Below are 14,799 nucleotides of genomic sequence, written 5' to 3' on the forward strand. Positions count from 1 at the left end.
TCTTGGTGCAGAGTTTAACTGTGTTTATTGCATCTAAGAAAACCATTTATTCAAATATTTAGACTCATTTCATATCATGCTGAAGACTTCAGTGTTTATCACATTTTAGAATAGCCATACATAGGGGTATCCCATCTGACTAATCATTTTGGGAGGCCAACTAGGCTGCGCAAAAGTGACTTGTAAAGGGCCATCCAGTGAACTCCAAGGAAGAGGGAGCATTTGAACCCAGGGTTCTTCCAAAAAACAGTCTAACACTCTATCCACTACACTACAGGGGGTTCTGTCAAGTGTACAGATACCCAGTACTGGCACAGCTAGCCTACAGTAAATGGAAAGAGCTGGGAGATGCTCAGGTTTCAGGGGAAGTGAACACCATACCTATAAGGTACTAGGAAGAAATAGCTATGATCTTTTATGGTATAGACTAATTAGTCATGAAAAGCATTTCTTTTGCCTTCTGTGGGATACTGTTTCCATCTACCAGTTAAAAGCAAGAAGGGATGGTGGAGTAGAGCAGTGGAACATAGGAAGCTGCTATATACTGGGTCAGACAATTGGTCCATCTAACTCAGTATTGTCTACACAGACTGGCAGCAGCTTCTCCAAGGTTGCAGGCAGGAATCTCTCTCAGCCCTATCTTGGAGATGATGCCAGGGAACCTACAGGTGAAACTTGGAAAATTAGAATATCGTGCAAAAGTCCATTAATTTCAGTAATGCAAATTAAAAGGTGAAACTGATATATGAGACAGACGCATTACATGCAAAGCGAGATAAGTCAAGCCTTAATTTGTTATGATTGTGATGATCATGGCGTACAGCTCATGAAAACCCCAAATCCACAATCCCAGAAAATTAGAATATTACATGGAACCAAGAAGACAAGGATTGAAGAATAGAACAATATCGGACCTCTGAAAAGTATAAGCATGCATATGTATTCAGTACTTGGTTTGGGCCCCTTTTGCAGCAATTACTGCCTCAATGCGGCGTGGCATGGATGCTGTCAGCCTGTGGCACTGATGAGGTGTTATGGAAGACCAGGATGCTTCATTAGCGGCCTTCAGCTCTTCTGCATTGTTTGGTCTCATGTCTCTCATCCTTCTCTTGGCAGGCGAGTTTGCTGGCCAATCAAGCACAGTACACTGTATACTTTTCAGAGGTCCGATATTGTACTAAGATGCTCTTGCCAGAGCGGCACCATCCCCTGAGGGGAAGATCTTACAGTGCTCACACATCAGGTCTCCCATTCATATGCAACCAAGGCAGACCCTGCTTAGCTAAGGGGACAAGTCATGCTTGCTACCTCAAGACCAGCTCTCCTCTCCCTGTGGCAAGCCTCTCAACCCTATGTGTGGCTAACTAATTGGGCCAATGTAAAGCTTCATCCAGAGACAACCTTGTAGTGCTATACTTTGCCCAGTGTGTGGCAGGGGGGAAGGGTGCTACTTAAAAGGAAACAGAGCCCTCTTGAGCCCCTTCTCCATCTTGGAAGAGTGCCTGGGAAGTGTAGCCCTTCACAGTGCTTTCCTCCTAGAGCTCTTAGGAGAGAGGTCCATTTCTCTTAAAGGGCTGTCCCAGCACCGAGAAAAAAGCAGTACTGTGCAGAGGTCAGCACAGTGGGAAATGACTCACACAGTGATGGGGGGGGCGTGTTTTCTTTTGTTTTTTGCCAAAGTGGCCCCTGCCAGAAAGACAGAGACCACTGAACGAGATGGACTTGCCTCTTTGTCAGGGTGCATGACAGAGGCTAGAAACTCCTCCTTTTCCTGTCTGCAATAGATCAGAAGGTTTGTTTTGTAGCTTTCTATAGACGCTGTAGTGGACTGAAATGTATACAGGTCTGGAATTAGTCATTATAACTGATGAATTACACATTGAGTACTACTAATGGAAGTCTCTTTGGGGAAGTATCCCAGAGAACAGAAACAAGAAGGAAGTTAATAAGCAACACTTCTTTAGAAGTTTTCACAAAATAATTTCCTGCTTGAAGGAAAGCAAATCCCAAAGGGCACTGAACAGACACTTGCAGTAAAACCTGCCATATGAACCCAAGACTACTTTCCTGGGTAGCTGTAACCAATTTAAATGCCACCAGTATGTGAAGTTAGCCTTGTTTTATGCCATTGCATTGTACTTCCTTTAAATCTCATGGCCCTCTGAAGCACTCTGTCCAGAGTCTCCTTAGGATCTCCCTAACCTAAATAAATGGTGTGATCTGTACAGTTTTTCCCTGGTTCCCTATCATTTCAGTAAGAAATGGCATCAGTCCCAAAGTTAAATCCTTTACCGTCCACTCCTTTCCCACTGTGAAATCTGTCCTAATAAGTTACATAGGAAGCTTCCCTCTATGAATCAGACCATTGGTCCATCTAGATCAGCATTGTCTACACAGACTGGCAGCAGCTTCTCCAAGGTTACAGGTAGTAGGAGTCTCTCTCAGCTCTAACTTGGAGATGCCAGGGAGGGAACTTGGAACCTTCTGCCTGCAAGCATGCAGATGCTCTTCCCAGAGTGGCCCCATCCCCTAAAGGGAATATCTCACAGTGCAAACCAGGGTGGACCCTTCTTAGCAAAGGGGACAATTCACCACCAGGCCAGCTCCCCTCCTCCATGACAGTCGTTATCTGTCATGACTTTGACACATCGAGAAATGCTTGTTGCCCCACAGTTCCTATCAATATGACATGCACTCCCCATTGCTCTTCATCCCTAACTGAAACTAATCAACCAGTTGACCTAAAGACAAACTCAGAGCCCTGAAGTGTTTTCCTTGCTCTTTCCTTTGAAGGAAAAGTTTGTTCCCTATATACTAGTAAGCTTAAACCATTTTGCAGAGGTGATTAAAACTCCAATAACTCCAACTCAAAAATTTGAACTGATGATTAAGTTAGACTTTTTAAAAACAAATTGTACCTATTTGCTTAATTTGTTCAAAAAATAACTTGGTTTAAAATAAAATCTGGACTTAATGCAGACATATAACCCCTTAAAATAGAACTTATGCCCCTGTTACGAATAATTACTTTCCTCTGTAAAGTAAGAACTGCAGAAAAACTACCTTCATCAGACATTATACAGTGTAACATGTTATAGCTGGATACAGAGAGTCAGGCAGGGACTAGCAAGGCATCATAGCTGTCATCTATTGACTGATCTTTCTGGCTGATCTTTTACTCTAATTTCCTGCCACCTGATATCCTTTGGTAGACAGAGCAATAAATGGTATATATTTACCTCCCATCTCATGGGCAACACTTAACTGGCCAATAACTACTTGGGGTGGGGGGCATGGCAGCTGAAAACAGAGAAGGAACATTTATAATGTTTTTCTTTCAATTAAAAAAAAACTGCTGTAGCTGCAGTTCAAACTCCCTTTGGGAATATTTTGAAGAAATCCTGAACTGAGAAAAGGAGAACATGTAGCAAATGTAAGCAGTGCAACAATTGGATGCAAGATCTGATTGTCAGACTGATGAAACATTAAATCCTCACCTTATTGTTGTAGCAACCAATTTAATATGTTGTTTTCTTTAGAACATATCTATATAGTAAACAATTAGATCTGCCCCCTTTTTTTGGCAATTTCTATCAATCCACCTGCCTTAAGAGAGGCTTGAGGCTGTTTCAAAGCTCATTGAGTAGTCCACGGGTTCTCAACCTGAGGTACTCCAGATGTTGCTGAACTACAATTGCCATCATCCCCAGCCTCAATAAATAGTAGCCAGGGATGATGGGAGCTGTAGTTCAGCAATATCTGGTATGCCACAGATTGAGACAATTTGGACCTCCCTCTGCCCATCCAACAAATTTGCCTTCATCCAGCCTTTTCATCTCCCAACTCTTCAGTGGGATATGAATCTCTTACCTTTTGAAACCCTTCTTCCAAGGATTTTGGGGGAGGGGAGAGAGAGAGAGAATGCATTAAGAATAAATTTATACATATGGATCTTGCATGTTCCGCCAGGAGAATCTGCCTTGCTTTTCTCTCTGCTTTCAAAGAAACATGTATATAATTAACTCCCTCTGGCAAATAGATCCTGCAGTAAATTTGAAACAGGTTACTTTAACTTTCAGTGAACTCATGCCTTAACCTTAGGAGAAACTGAACCAAATTCCACGTGTGTGTCAAAGCCAGCTGTTGAAATAGGATCCTTATAAAATATTCAGAGCTCAAACCTCTGCACAAGAAGTTTTCACACATTTCAGGGCAGATATATTAATTTCTTCTGCAATGTGAAGGAATTGACCCAAACCTCATTTTGGAACTGTACACTGTGCAAGGGGAAAAGTGAGCAACCACAGACGTTTAAAAGCACCATATGTAGCATCTCTATCATGTGCAAGGAAAACAGGATGCTCACCTGTAACTTATGATCTGGTAGAGATCTGTCGACATCCATAAGAAGTGGGTACTGCGCCTGCGCAGGGACCATGCGGTAGCTATGCCGAAGCTTGTCAAGGCGTCCTGGCCATGCCCCACGCTCTGCGCGTGCTATTTAAGGGCAGCCAGGACGCACGTTCCTCAGTTCTTTGGACGACCGCAGCAAGGTGACGATCATCCAGGTGAGTTTGTGAAGGTATTTCATGTTTAATACACACATAAGACCCTAGGGGAAACAAATGCTGCACACCTGACACACTACTGCAGAGGGGTAGGACGGGAGGGTCTTATGGATGTCGACGGATCTCTACCAGATCATAAGTTACAGGTGAGCAACCTGTTTATCTGGGTCGAGATCCGTCGAGATCCATAAGAAGTGGGTGTTTGGCAAGCTCCCAAAAAGGAGGAGGGGCAGTAGTAATCAAGGTAACACCCTTTTTAAAACACTCCTCCCAAAGTTAGCCTCTGCAGCAGAGCGTATATCTATAGCATAATGTCTCACAAAGGTCGTCTCGGAGGACCAGGTCGCAGCTTTGCAGATGTCCATGAAGGTCACTCCGGAGAGGTGTGCAGCGGAGGAAGCATGAGCCCTGGTAGAATGGGCTCTGATGGCTTCCGGAGGAGTTTGGTTCTGAAGTTTATACGTGAATAGTATAAGATCCACTAGCCATCTGGACAGACGTTGACGGGAGATGCAGGTCCCCGTGGAGGAGCCCGCATAGGCCACAAATAACCGAACCGCCTTGCGAAACGACTTTGTACGCTCCAGGTAGAAAAAGAGCGCCCTGCGTACATCGAGAGAGTGCATGGATCTTTCTAGAGCCAAGGATGGGTCTCTAAAGAATGTCGGCAGGACAATGTCTTGGTTCAGATGGAAACTGGAGACTATTTTAGGCCGAAAGGAGGGGTCCATACGCAATAGGACCTTATCGGGATAGAATCGAGTGAATGGGGGGGTCACTTCGCAGAGCCACCAGTTCGCTAACACGTCTGGCCATCGTGATGGCGATTAAAAAAGCGGTCTTCTAGGAGACTAGTTTTAAAGGTGCCGTTGCCATGGGTTCGAATGGTGCTTCAGTGAGCGTGGAAAGAACCAAGGAGAGACTCCAAGGTTCCAGAGGCGGTTTGACCGGAGGGTAGACGTTAGTCAATCCCTTCAAGAAGGCCTTACTGTCCGGGTGAGAGAAGAGGGTCTTGCCATCCGCACCAGGGTGACGGGAAGACAGGGCAGCCAGGTGCACTTTCAAGGAAACATTAGCCAGGCCCTGGGCCTTCAAGGAGGAGAGGTAGAGTAGAACTTGCTTTACAGAGGCCCAATGGGGCAAAATCCCCCTGGCTTTTGTGTAGTGTTGGAAGCGGAGCCATTTGCTGGCATAATTTCGCCTTGTTGATTGTTTTCTACGGTTCAAGAGGACTTTCTTCAAAATCCCACGCGCCACACGGTCAGTTTCAGGGTGTGAACGTCCGGGTGAAGGTTGAGGCCGTCGTCTTGAGATAGGAGGTCCGGCACCTGTGGGAGACGTTGGTATCTGTTCCGAGAGAGTCTGCGTAGCTGTGGAAACCAAGCTTGTCTTGGCCACCACGGCGTCACAAGGATACAGGGAATGGGAGTTGCTAGGAGATGGGCCACTACCCTGGCTATTATCGGTAGAGGTGGGAACATGTATGGTAACTCTGTTATCCAGTCCCACTGGAAAGCATCTCCCAAAGACAGCGGGTCGCGCCCCGCTCTGGAACAAAAGCGGGCACACTTTGTGTTCATGGCTGTTGCAAACAAGTCCACTGTCGGTTGAAGCCATTGGTCGAAGACGGGGGTGATATACTCTGGTTTGAGTGCCCACTCGTGGGGCCTGTCCTGAGGGAAAACCCGGCTGAGGTCGTCCACTAGGACATTGTCCAACTCCTTGATGTGGACAGCTATGGGTGAGACTTGGTGACGGAGGCACCAATTCCATATTTGAACAGTGAGGGCACATAGGCTGCGAGACACCGTCCCACCTTGACGGTTTATGTAAGCCAGAGCCGTTGTATTGTCTAGTTGTATTTGCACATACGAGCTCTGGAGGAGAGGTTGGAAGGCTTGCAGAGCAAGAAGAACTGCGAGCAATTCGAGAAAATTGATATGAAAACTGGCCTGTGTCGGTGTCCACAGGCCTTGAGTCCAGTGGCAGCCACAATGCACTCCCCAACCCAGAAGAGAAGAGAGGCGTCTGTTGTCAGCCAGACTGTCAGGGCCGGGGGTTGGAAGGGCACGCCCTCAAGGAGATTCCATTCCGTCATCCACCAGGTGAGTGAGTCCAGGACCTGGGGCGGGATTTCCAGACGTCTGTGTTGGCTGTGTCTGGAGGAATGGAAGACAGATAGGAACCACAACTGTAGCTTTCTCATTTTCAAGCGTGCAAAGTGTATGACATTGTTGCAAAACGCCATCAAGCCCAGAAGGCGTTGTATTGTGTGAGCTGATTGGACAGGGAATTGGCGGCATAGATGTACCAGGTCGCGGATGCGTACATATCGCTCTTCTGGTAAGTATGCTCTTTGGGTGTTCGTGTTCAAGACCGCCCCAATGTACGTGGTCACCAGAACTGGGTCCAAGTGAGACTTCTTCCAGTTCACCTGAATGCCCAGGTCGGAGAGTAGGTCCAACACACAGTGGATATGCGAAAGTAACTCGTCTTTGCTCTTTGAGGTCAATAGCCAATCGTCTAAGTACGGGTAAATCGAGATTCCCAGTGTCCTCAGATGGATGATCACTGGGGCCATGCACTTCATAAAGACCCTCGGGGCCGTAGACAGTCCGAAGGGTAATACGTTGTATTGGAACACTTGCGTTCCTATGGTGAACCTCAGGTACTTTCGATGTTGAGGCCTGATGCTGACGTGGAAGTAGGCGTCCTTGAGATCCAGCGTCGCAAGCCACCTTTCTCCTTGTAGGAGGGGGAGAATTTGTTGTAACGCCATCATGCGAAATTTCCGGACGCGCACAAACTTGTTCAGACAGCGGAGGTCCATAATGGGACGAAGTCCTCCATCCCGCTTGGGGATTTGAAAGTAGCGGGAATAGAAGCCTTCCTGCTGGTCCGCCTATGACACCAGGGCTATTGCCCCTTTTTGCAGTAGTTCCTTTACCTCTTCCCACAGGGCACACATTGGAGGGGTGAACCTCATAGCCATGAACCGTGGTATCGTCCTGAATTCGATGGCATATCCCGAGGATATGATCTTCAGGACCCAATGGTCCGATGTTATGCGGTGCCATGCGGGGGCATGGCTCGCCAGTCTGATGTAATGTGGCGGCACAGATGATGGTAGATACCCCGCAGGCAGGGACGGGGAAAGAGGAGGCATCAGTGGGCGGATGGATGGTTCAGGGACGTTTCTGGGTGTCAGTAGACTTCCGATGAGCTTGGCCTGATTTAGACTTGGCTTGAAAGTTACGCCTTTGGAACTGGTTGTATAGCCTACGGTAATCACGGCGATCTTGGCGATGGTATGAGGGCCTTTGACATTGGAATGAGGAGCGGAACCGTGACTGGTAGGAGGTCGAGGTTGAGGCTTGATTTGTAAAGGTCTTTGCTGTAAACTTTGACTTTTTTAGTTGTTCCATTGTGGAGTCAGTCGCGTTGCTGAATAGGCCAGTGCCATCAAAGGCCAGCCCTTCGATTTTTCCCCTCATATCGGGTTGTAAGTTAGTGGAGCTCAGCCAGGCATGCCTGCGTAGGGTAATTGTGGAAGTCATTGCCCTGGATTCGCTTTCCACCAAGTGTTTTGCAATGCTCAGGAGTTGTCTGGTCAAGTCACCTGAGCGTTCTAAAGTGTGGCAGAATTTTTTTACGAAACTCATCTGGGGTAGTGTGTCAAAGTCTGAAAGCAAGCTCTCCCAGATGCTGTGGCTATATTTGGCGGTACAGGCAGAGTAATTTGCCACCTTTATGGAGAGGCAGGAGGTCGAGTAAACCTTCCTGCCCAGGAGATCCAATTTCCTACTCTCTCTGTCAGGCGGCACCGTATAGTGCTTCCCTGATTTGGATGTTGCAGTGCAATCAATCACCAGGCTATTTGGTGCAGGGTGCTTGTGAAGATAGGCATTATCCTTGTCCTGGATACGATATAAGCTCTCCAGGCGTTTCGACATTGGGGTGGAGGTGTGGAGCACCTCCCAGGCACACTTTGCAGCTCGTGTGATAACAGGAAGCATAGGTAGGGCAACAGGTGCAGTTGACTGGGTCTTAAGCATGAAATTATAGACCAGGTCGTCGATGGTTGCCAATTCTGAATGAAGGTCCAGACCCAAGGCGTCAGCCATAGCCTGTACATGTTTGTGATACGCCTTGAGCTCCTCATTTGGCAACACATAGGTGGCAGGGGTCACTTCCGTTGGTGGTTCCACAAGTACTTCCTCTCCCTCTTCTTCTTGATCTGATACAAAGTCTGATGAGCCCCCGTGGTCAGAGTGCGAGGTAGAGGGTGACGCTGGCGTCGGGGTTTGGGTTTCCGCAACAGACTTTTGAAGAAGAAGAGGAAGGTCAGTTTGGGTGGACATGGAGCGCGTACCCACAGATCTTGTTTGTGAGGCTTGGTGCAGTAAAGTGACAGTAGTGGTCTGTGTCGAAGCCACAGCGCACTCCGGGCATGCTATCAATGCAGCAGGGTGGGCTAGCTCAGAAACAGGTCTCCACGGTCCCAGTGCCTCACCTACGCCAGTGGCCCCTTGTGATGAAGGGCCCAGATTCTGGACAGTACCCACATGGGAGAATCCACATGAATGCCACGAAAGGGGGCTGTGCAGGTGGGCTGCTGTCAGTGTTGAGGTTGGACGAGACAGCGAAGGCGCAGATCCAGGGTTCTCTACTTCTGGGAGAAAACCCAGAAACGTCGACGGGGTGTTGGATGTCGAATCTAGCAAATTAAGGAGAGCATTCTGTTCCGTCGAGACGAGAGGCACCGAGGAGTCGACAGGTTCTGCAACTTCAACATCGAAGGTCGGTGGTCGACATCGAGGTGAGACTTGAGTAGATACCGAGACTATTGGAGTATGCAGTGTCAAGAGAGGAAGAATTGTCGTCCGCGGTGTAGGTGGAGGTGACGAGGTAACCGGCGTCGGAGCTGGGGAAAGAGATAGTGCTCTCGAAATATTCACACTCGGTACCGACGGCTCGGTAACGAGAGAAGGTTGTGAAGCGCTGGCCGAGGTGGCAGGGGCCGACAGAGGATATACACTTGAGGGTGATGGAGTATGTTCTCCCGTCAAATCAATAAGCCTCTGACGCTTCCTTCCCGGTGTCAAGGTGTGTTCATGCCTTCGCTTTGGTGACTTAGGCATCGAAGGAAGAGACGTCTCCGGAGCCGCCTCCGACGTCGAAGAGCGGTGTGCCTTACGCGTCGATGCAGCTTTTCCCGTGGATGTTGATGGGGTTCATTTTCGACGTCATGGGCGGTGTCGAGGCCCGTTTGTCAGTTTTACTCGCTGCAGCTCTCAAATAACGGCCAGGGCTCTGAGTCGAAGATCGAACGTGCGACTTCTGCTTATGCGAAGTCGACGCCGATGGTGGAGCCAAGGAGGATTTTGGGGGAAGTTCGCTTACCCGATGTTGAAGGGCAAGGCATTCCCGGCATCGAAGGACTCAGCATGTTGTCATAAATGGCCGCCTGTAATCGAAGCGTGCGGTTTTTCCTGGTTTGCTTCGAGAAGGATGGGCAAATTTTGCATGTGGTGACGTTATGCTGCTCGCCTAGACAGATGAGGCATAAGTCATGCAAGTTCTTAGAGGGGAGTTTTGCTCTACAGCACTCACACCTCTTAAAGGATTTCTTCTCCTCAGCCATCGTGCCGAGAAAGTTGAAGGATCGTCAGTCAGTCCGTAAGGTCAGAGAGCCAGAAGAGTCCGTCAGCCAGTCCGAGTTCGGGGAGAGGGAGAAAATCCGTCAGCCAGTCCAAGTTCAAAATGAGGGAGAGAGCACGTCAGCCAGTCCAAGTCAAAAAAAGGAGAAAGAGCAGTCCGCTGATTCACAAACTCTTGAAGAAAAAGATACAAGGAACTTCCCAACTAGTGGCAGACCGAGGTCTTAACGCAACGGCGGTCGGAAAAGAACTGAGGAACGTGCGTCCTGGCAAGTGGAATAGCAAGTGCAGAGCGTGGGGCGTGGCCAGGACGCCTCGACAAGCTTCAGCATAGCTACCGCATGGTCCCTGCGCAGGCGCAGTACCCACTTCTTATGGATCTCGACCCAGATTATTAAGTTACAAGTTTAAGATATTACTTATTCATAACCAGATAAACATCACATGAACATTGGTGCTTTTGCAATACAACAGAAATGCAAGACAATGTATAAGCATATTGATTGATTGATTGATGAATTTATATACCACGTTTCATTAAAAACAATCTCAAGGCGGTTTACAAAAGTTACAAAAACATACAATAAAATGACAATTAAAAAGATTAAGCTAAAAATATAAAAACAAACCAAATTTCAAATCTATAAAATACAAGCATAAAAACTATACACGGGTAAAAACACATAGAAGCAGCAATAAAAACAATCATGTAAAAGCCTGGATAAAAAGCCAAGATTTAACAAGTTTTCTAAAAACTGTGATGGAGTCCGAGGAGCGAATGGTCACTGGGAGAGCATTCCAGAATCTGGGGGCAGCAACAGAGAAGGCCTTGTCCCGAGTGCATGACAGCCGAGCCTCCCTCATTGTCGGCACCCGGAGCAGAGCCCCTTCAGATGACCTCGTCAAGCAGGCAGCAACCCTTGGGAGCAGGCAGTCCCTCAGGTATCCTGGGCCCAAACCATTAAGGGCTTTAAAGGTCAAAACCAGCACCTTGAATTGGACCCAGAAATGAACTGGCAGCCAGTGCAACTCTTTCAGAATGGGTGTGATGTGTTCCCATCGGGCAGCTCCGGATAAAACCCTAGCTGCCGCATTTTGCACTAGCTGCAGTTTCCGGATATTCTTCAAGGGCAGCCCCACGTAGAGCGCGTTACAGTAATCCAGCCATGATGTGACTAAGGCATGGGTAACCGTGGCCAGATCTGCCTTCTCGAGAAAAGGACACAGCTGGCGCACTAGCCAAAGCCGTGCAAAGGCACCCCTGGCCACTGCCTCCACCTGAGCTTCCAAAAGCAGAGCTGGGTCCAGTAGTACCCCCAAGCTGCATACTTGTTCTTTCAAGGGGAGTGCATCTCCATCCAGAACCGGTAAAATCTCCTCATCCCGATTGGCTCTCCTACTGACCAACATTACCTCCATCTTGTTTTGATTCAATTTCAGGTTATTAGCTCACATCCAACCCATCACGGCCTCCAGCCCCCAATTCAGGACATCCACCGCCTCCCTAGGATCAGGTGACAAGGAGAAATAGAGCTGAGTGTCATCCACATATTGCTGACAACTCAGTCCAAGTCACCGGATGACCTCTCCCAGCGCTTTCATGTAGAAGTTAAACAGCATGGGGGACAAGACCGAACCCTGCGGGACCCCACAGGCCAGTGGCCACGGAGACGAGCAGTAGTCCCCCAGCACCACCTTCTAGACCCTCCCCTCAAGAAAGGAACCACTGCAATGCAGTACCTCTGACTCCCATACTCGAGAAGTGGCCCAGAAGGATACCATGGTCGATGGTATCAAACACCGCCGAGAGGTCCAGCAGAACCAACAGGAATGCACTCCCCCTGTCTAGTTCCCGGCGTAGGTCATCCACTAGAGAGACCAAGGCAGTCTCAGTCCCATACCTGGGGCGGAAGCCAGATTGAAAAGGGTCCAGATAATCTGTATCATCCAAGACCCTCTGCAGCTGTATCATCCAAGACCCATATCATCCAAGACCCTCTACACCCTCTGCACCACACACTCTATCACCTTGCCCCAAAAGGGCAGGTTAGAGACCGGTCTATAGTTGTCCAGGTTGGAGGGATCAAGAGAGGGCTTTTTTAATAAAGGTCTTACCACTGCCTCCTTGAGGCACAGTGGCATCCTGCCCTCCCTTAATGAAGCATTAATAGTCACCTCCACCCACCCACCTGTACCCTCCCTGGCAGCTTTTATTAGCCATGAAGGGCAAGGGTCAAGAGCACACAATGTCGCCCGCACTCTGCCCAGGATCTTGTCCACATCCTCAGGCTGCACCAACTGAAAAGAATCTAAAACAACAGGACCAGATGGTACCAGAGGCACGTCTGCCGGAACTGCCAAAACTCTGGAGTCCAAATCGGCATGGATGTGAGCTACTTTATCCACAAAGTGACATGCAAACTGATCACAGCGGGCTGTAGATTATTCCTCCCCCATTGTCTGGGGGAATGAGTACAGCAATGTCTTTGCTATATGAAACAGCTCCGCCAGTCTACACTGAGCAGATGCAATGGAGGTGGAGAAAAAACATTTCTTCGCCACCGCCACACAGTAGTCCCTAAAATGGCCTCTAGCCTGTGTTCGGTCAGATTCGTCACGACTCTTCCTCCAGCATCGTTCCAGCCGTCGCCCGAGTTGCTTCATTGCCCTAAGCTCCGAGGAAAACAAAGGAGCAGATATGGTTCCACCAAGCCAGAGAGGGCGTTTAGGAGCAACCGTGTCAACAGCCCGGGCCGTCTCTCCATTCCATTCCAGAGATCGACCAGGGCCTCAACAGGGTCACCAGCTCTGGACACCGGAAACTCCCCGAGGGCCATCTGGAATCCAAGCGGATCCATAAGCCTCCGGGGCGGACCATCCTAATCGGCCCACCACCCCTGCAGAGGGCAGACGGAGCAGTCAAACTAAACCCCACCAGATGATGATCTGTCCATGACAAGGGAGTCGTCTCAAATTCCCCCACCTCCAGATCATTTATTTCCTGGTCGGCAAAAACCAGATCCAGAGTATGTCCTGCCACGTGGGTGGGACCCGATACCAACTGAGACAGGCTCATGGTTGCCATGGAGGCCATGAAATGTTTCCTAGAAGCAGGGAACAGTATTGGTTACTAATAGGGTATGATAACAACCATTAAAAAACAACGATTTCACAGTGACAAATTACTTTTATTCAGGGGATTTAGAACAGTATTCCATCTCCTTACTTTGGATGTCATCACTAAGAAAATAGACGTTAAAAATCAGCATATTTCTTGAAAGAGGCAGTTGCACACACAGAGCACTGGAAGACCTCCATCCATTGCTGAACAAAATATTGTTGCCACCCTTCATCCACCATTCACCCACTAGGGAGGCCTCAGCGTGGACACTGAAATCTCAACCTTTTCAAATAATCAAATTTTAAAATAGCAGAGGTTGATCTGGCCAACTATTCCATAGCGGTGCAGGTTCTAATTTAGACTGGCCGTTAGGTCAAACTACCTGTGACAAGCAGAGTCTAACTCTACCCCAATTTTGCTGTATACAATGTTCTTAAGCCCCAGCCTTTTCAATATTTCAAATGCAGATGTTTCCTAGAAGCAGGGAACAGTATTGGTTACTAACAGGGTATGATAACAACCATTAAAAAACAATGATTTCACAGTGACAAATTACTTTTATTCAGGGGATTTAGAACAGTATTCCATCTCCTTACTTTGGATGTCATCACAAAGAAAATAGACGTTAAAAATCAGCATATTTCTTGAAAGAGGCAGTTGCAATTTAGAATCAGACATGTAAAATGGTTTATATTCTGAGGAAAAGCATCCCTGTTCTACCCTTAAGGTTTTTGATTAAGGCTAATAGTTTATTTTAACTTTCCATAATATCCTGAGTCTCTGCTGTTCATATTTGCCTTTGCCTAAGTTCAGGCTATTCCCATCATTGCCAAAATCCCAAACAGCACACACTAGACCACCAATAATGCAGTCTACACACAGAGCACTGGAAGATCTCCATCCGTTGCTGAACAAAATATTGTTGCCACCATTCATCCAACCTGCAATTCATGAGTAATTTCAAGAAGTTCTTCCAGCCAAGCCCTTCCTTGCAGAAGGCTTATTTATGAGCAGAAAAAATTGTCTGTAATGAAAGTCAGGATGCAGATATAATCCAAACTAAGAAACCTGAGCAGATCTAGTACAGACAAGCCTCCATTATTACAGGTAGAGAAGTCTCCTGAGATTGAAAACAGGCTGCACTGCAACAAGCATTCCAGTAGCCTTTGAGAGTTGTTGCCATACGATGTTGGAGGGACTTCAAACTTCATTATCTTTCTGTAAAAAGTCAGTCAAGGTTCCGGGATCCACAGGAATTAATAAATATTCCACTCCATCAGTGCCCTGAAAACAAATTACACTACATAAATTAATTCAAAGAGATACAAATGGAATCATGATGCAATCATGATGCATCACTAGGATAAACAAACTGAACTATATTTATTCCTTATTAGGGCACTATACAATGTCCTACCAGAAATGTTAGAAGATTGTTGGAGCTTTGTAT

General features: G+C 47.6%; 1 protein-coding gene across 5 annotated transcripts in view; it reads right to left on the bottom strand.

Moving 5' to 3' along the window:
* Window positions 1-13,395: 13,395 nt before the first annotated feature.
* ORC2 (origin recognition complex subunit 2) overlaps window positions 13,396-14,799 on the bottom strand; it is a 36,103-nt gene continuing 34,699 nt past the window's right edge. For all 5 annotated transcript variants that reach the window (XM_053279412.1, XM_053279401.1, XM_053279390.1 and 2 more), the window contains one exon: window positions 13,396-14,633. In XM_053279412.1, the coding sequence (XP_053135387.1) occupies window positions 14,550-14,633 (84 nt within the window). In that variant the 3' untranslated portion in view covers window positions 13,396-14,549. The remainder of the gene's footprint in view (window positions 14,634-14,799) is intronic.

Source organism: Hemicordylus capensis, chromosome 1, assembly GCF_027244095.1.
Source record: "Hemicordylus capensis ecotype Gifberg chromosome 1, rHemCap1.1.pri, whole genome shotgun sequence".
Classification (NCBI taxonomy): Eukaryota; Metazoa; Chordata; class Lepidosauria; order Squamata; family Cordylidae; genus Hemicordylus; species Hemicordylus capensis.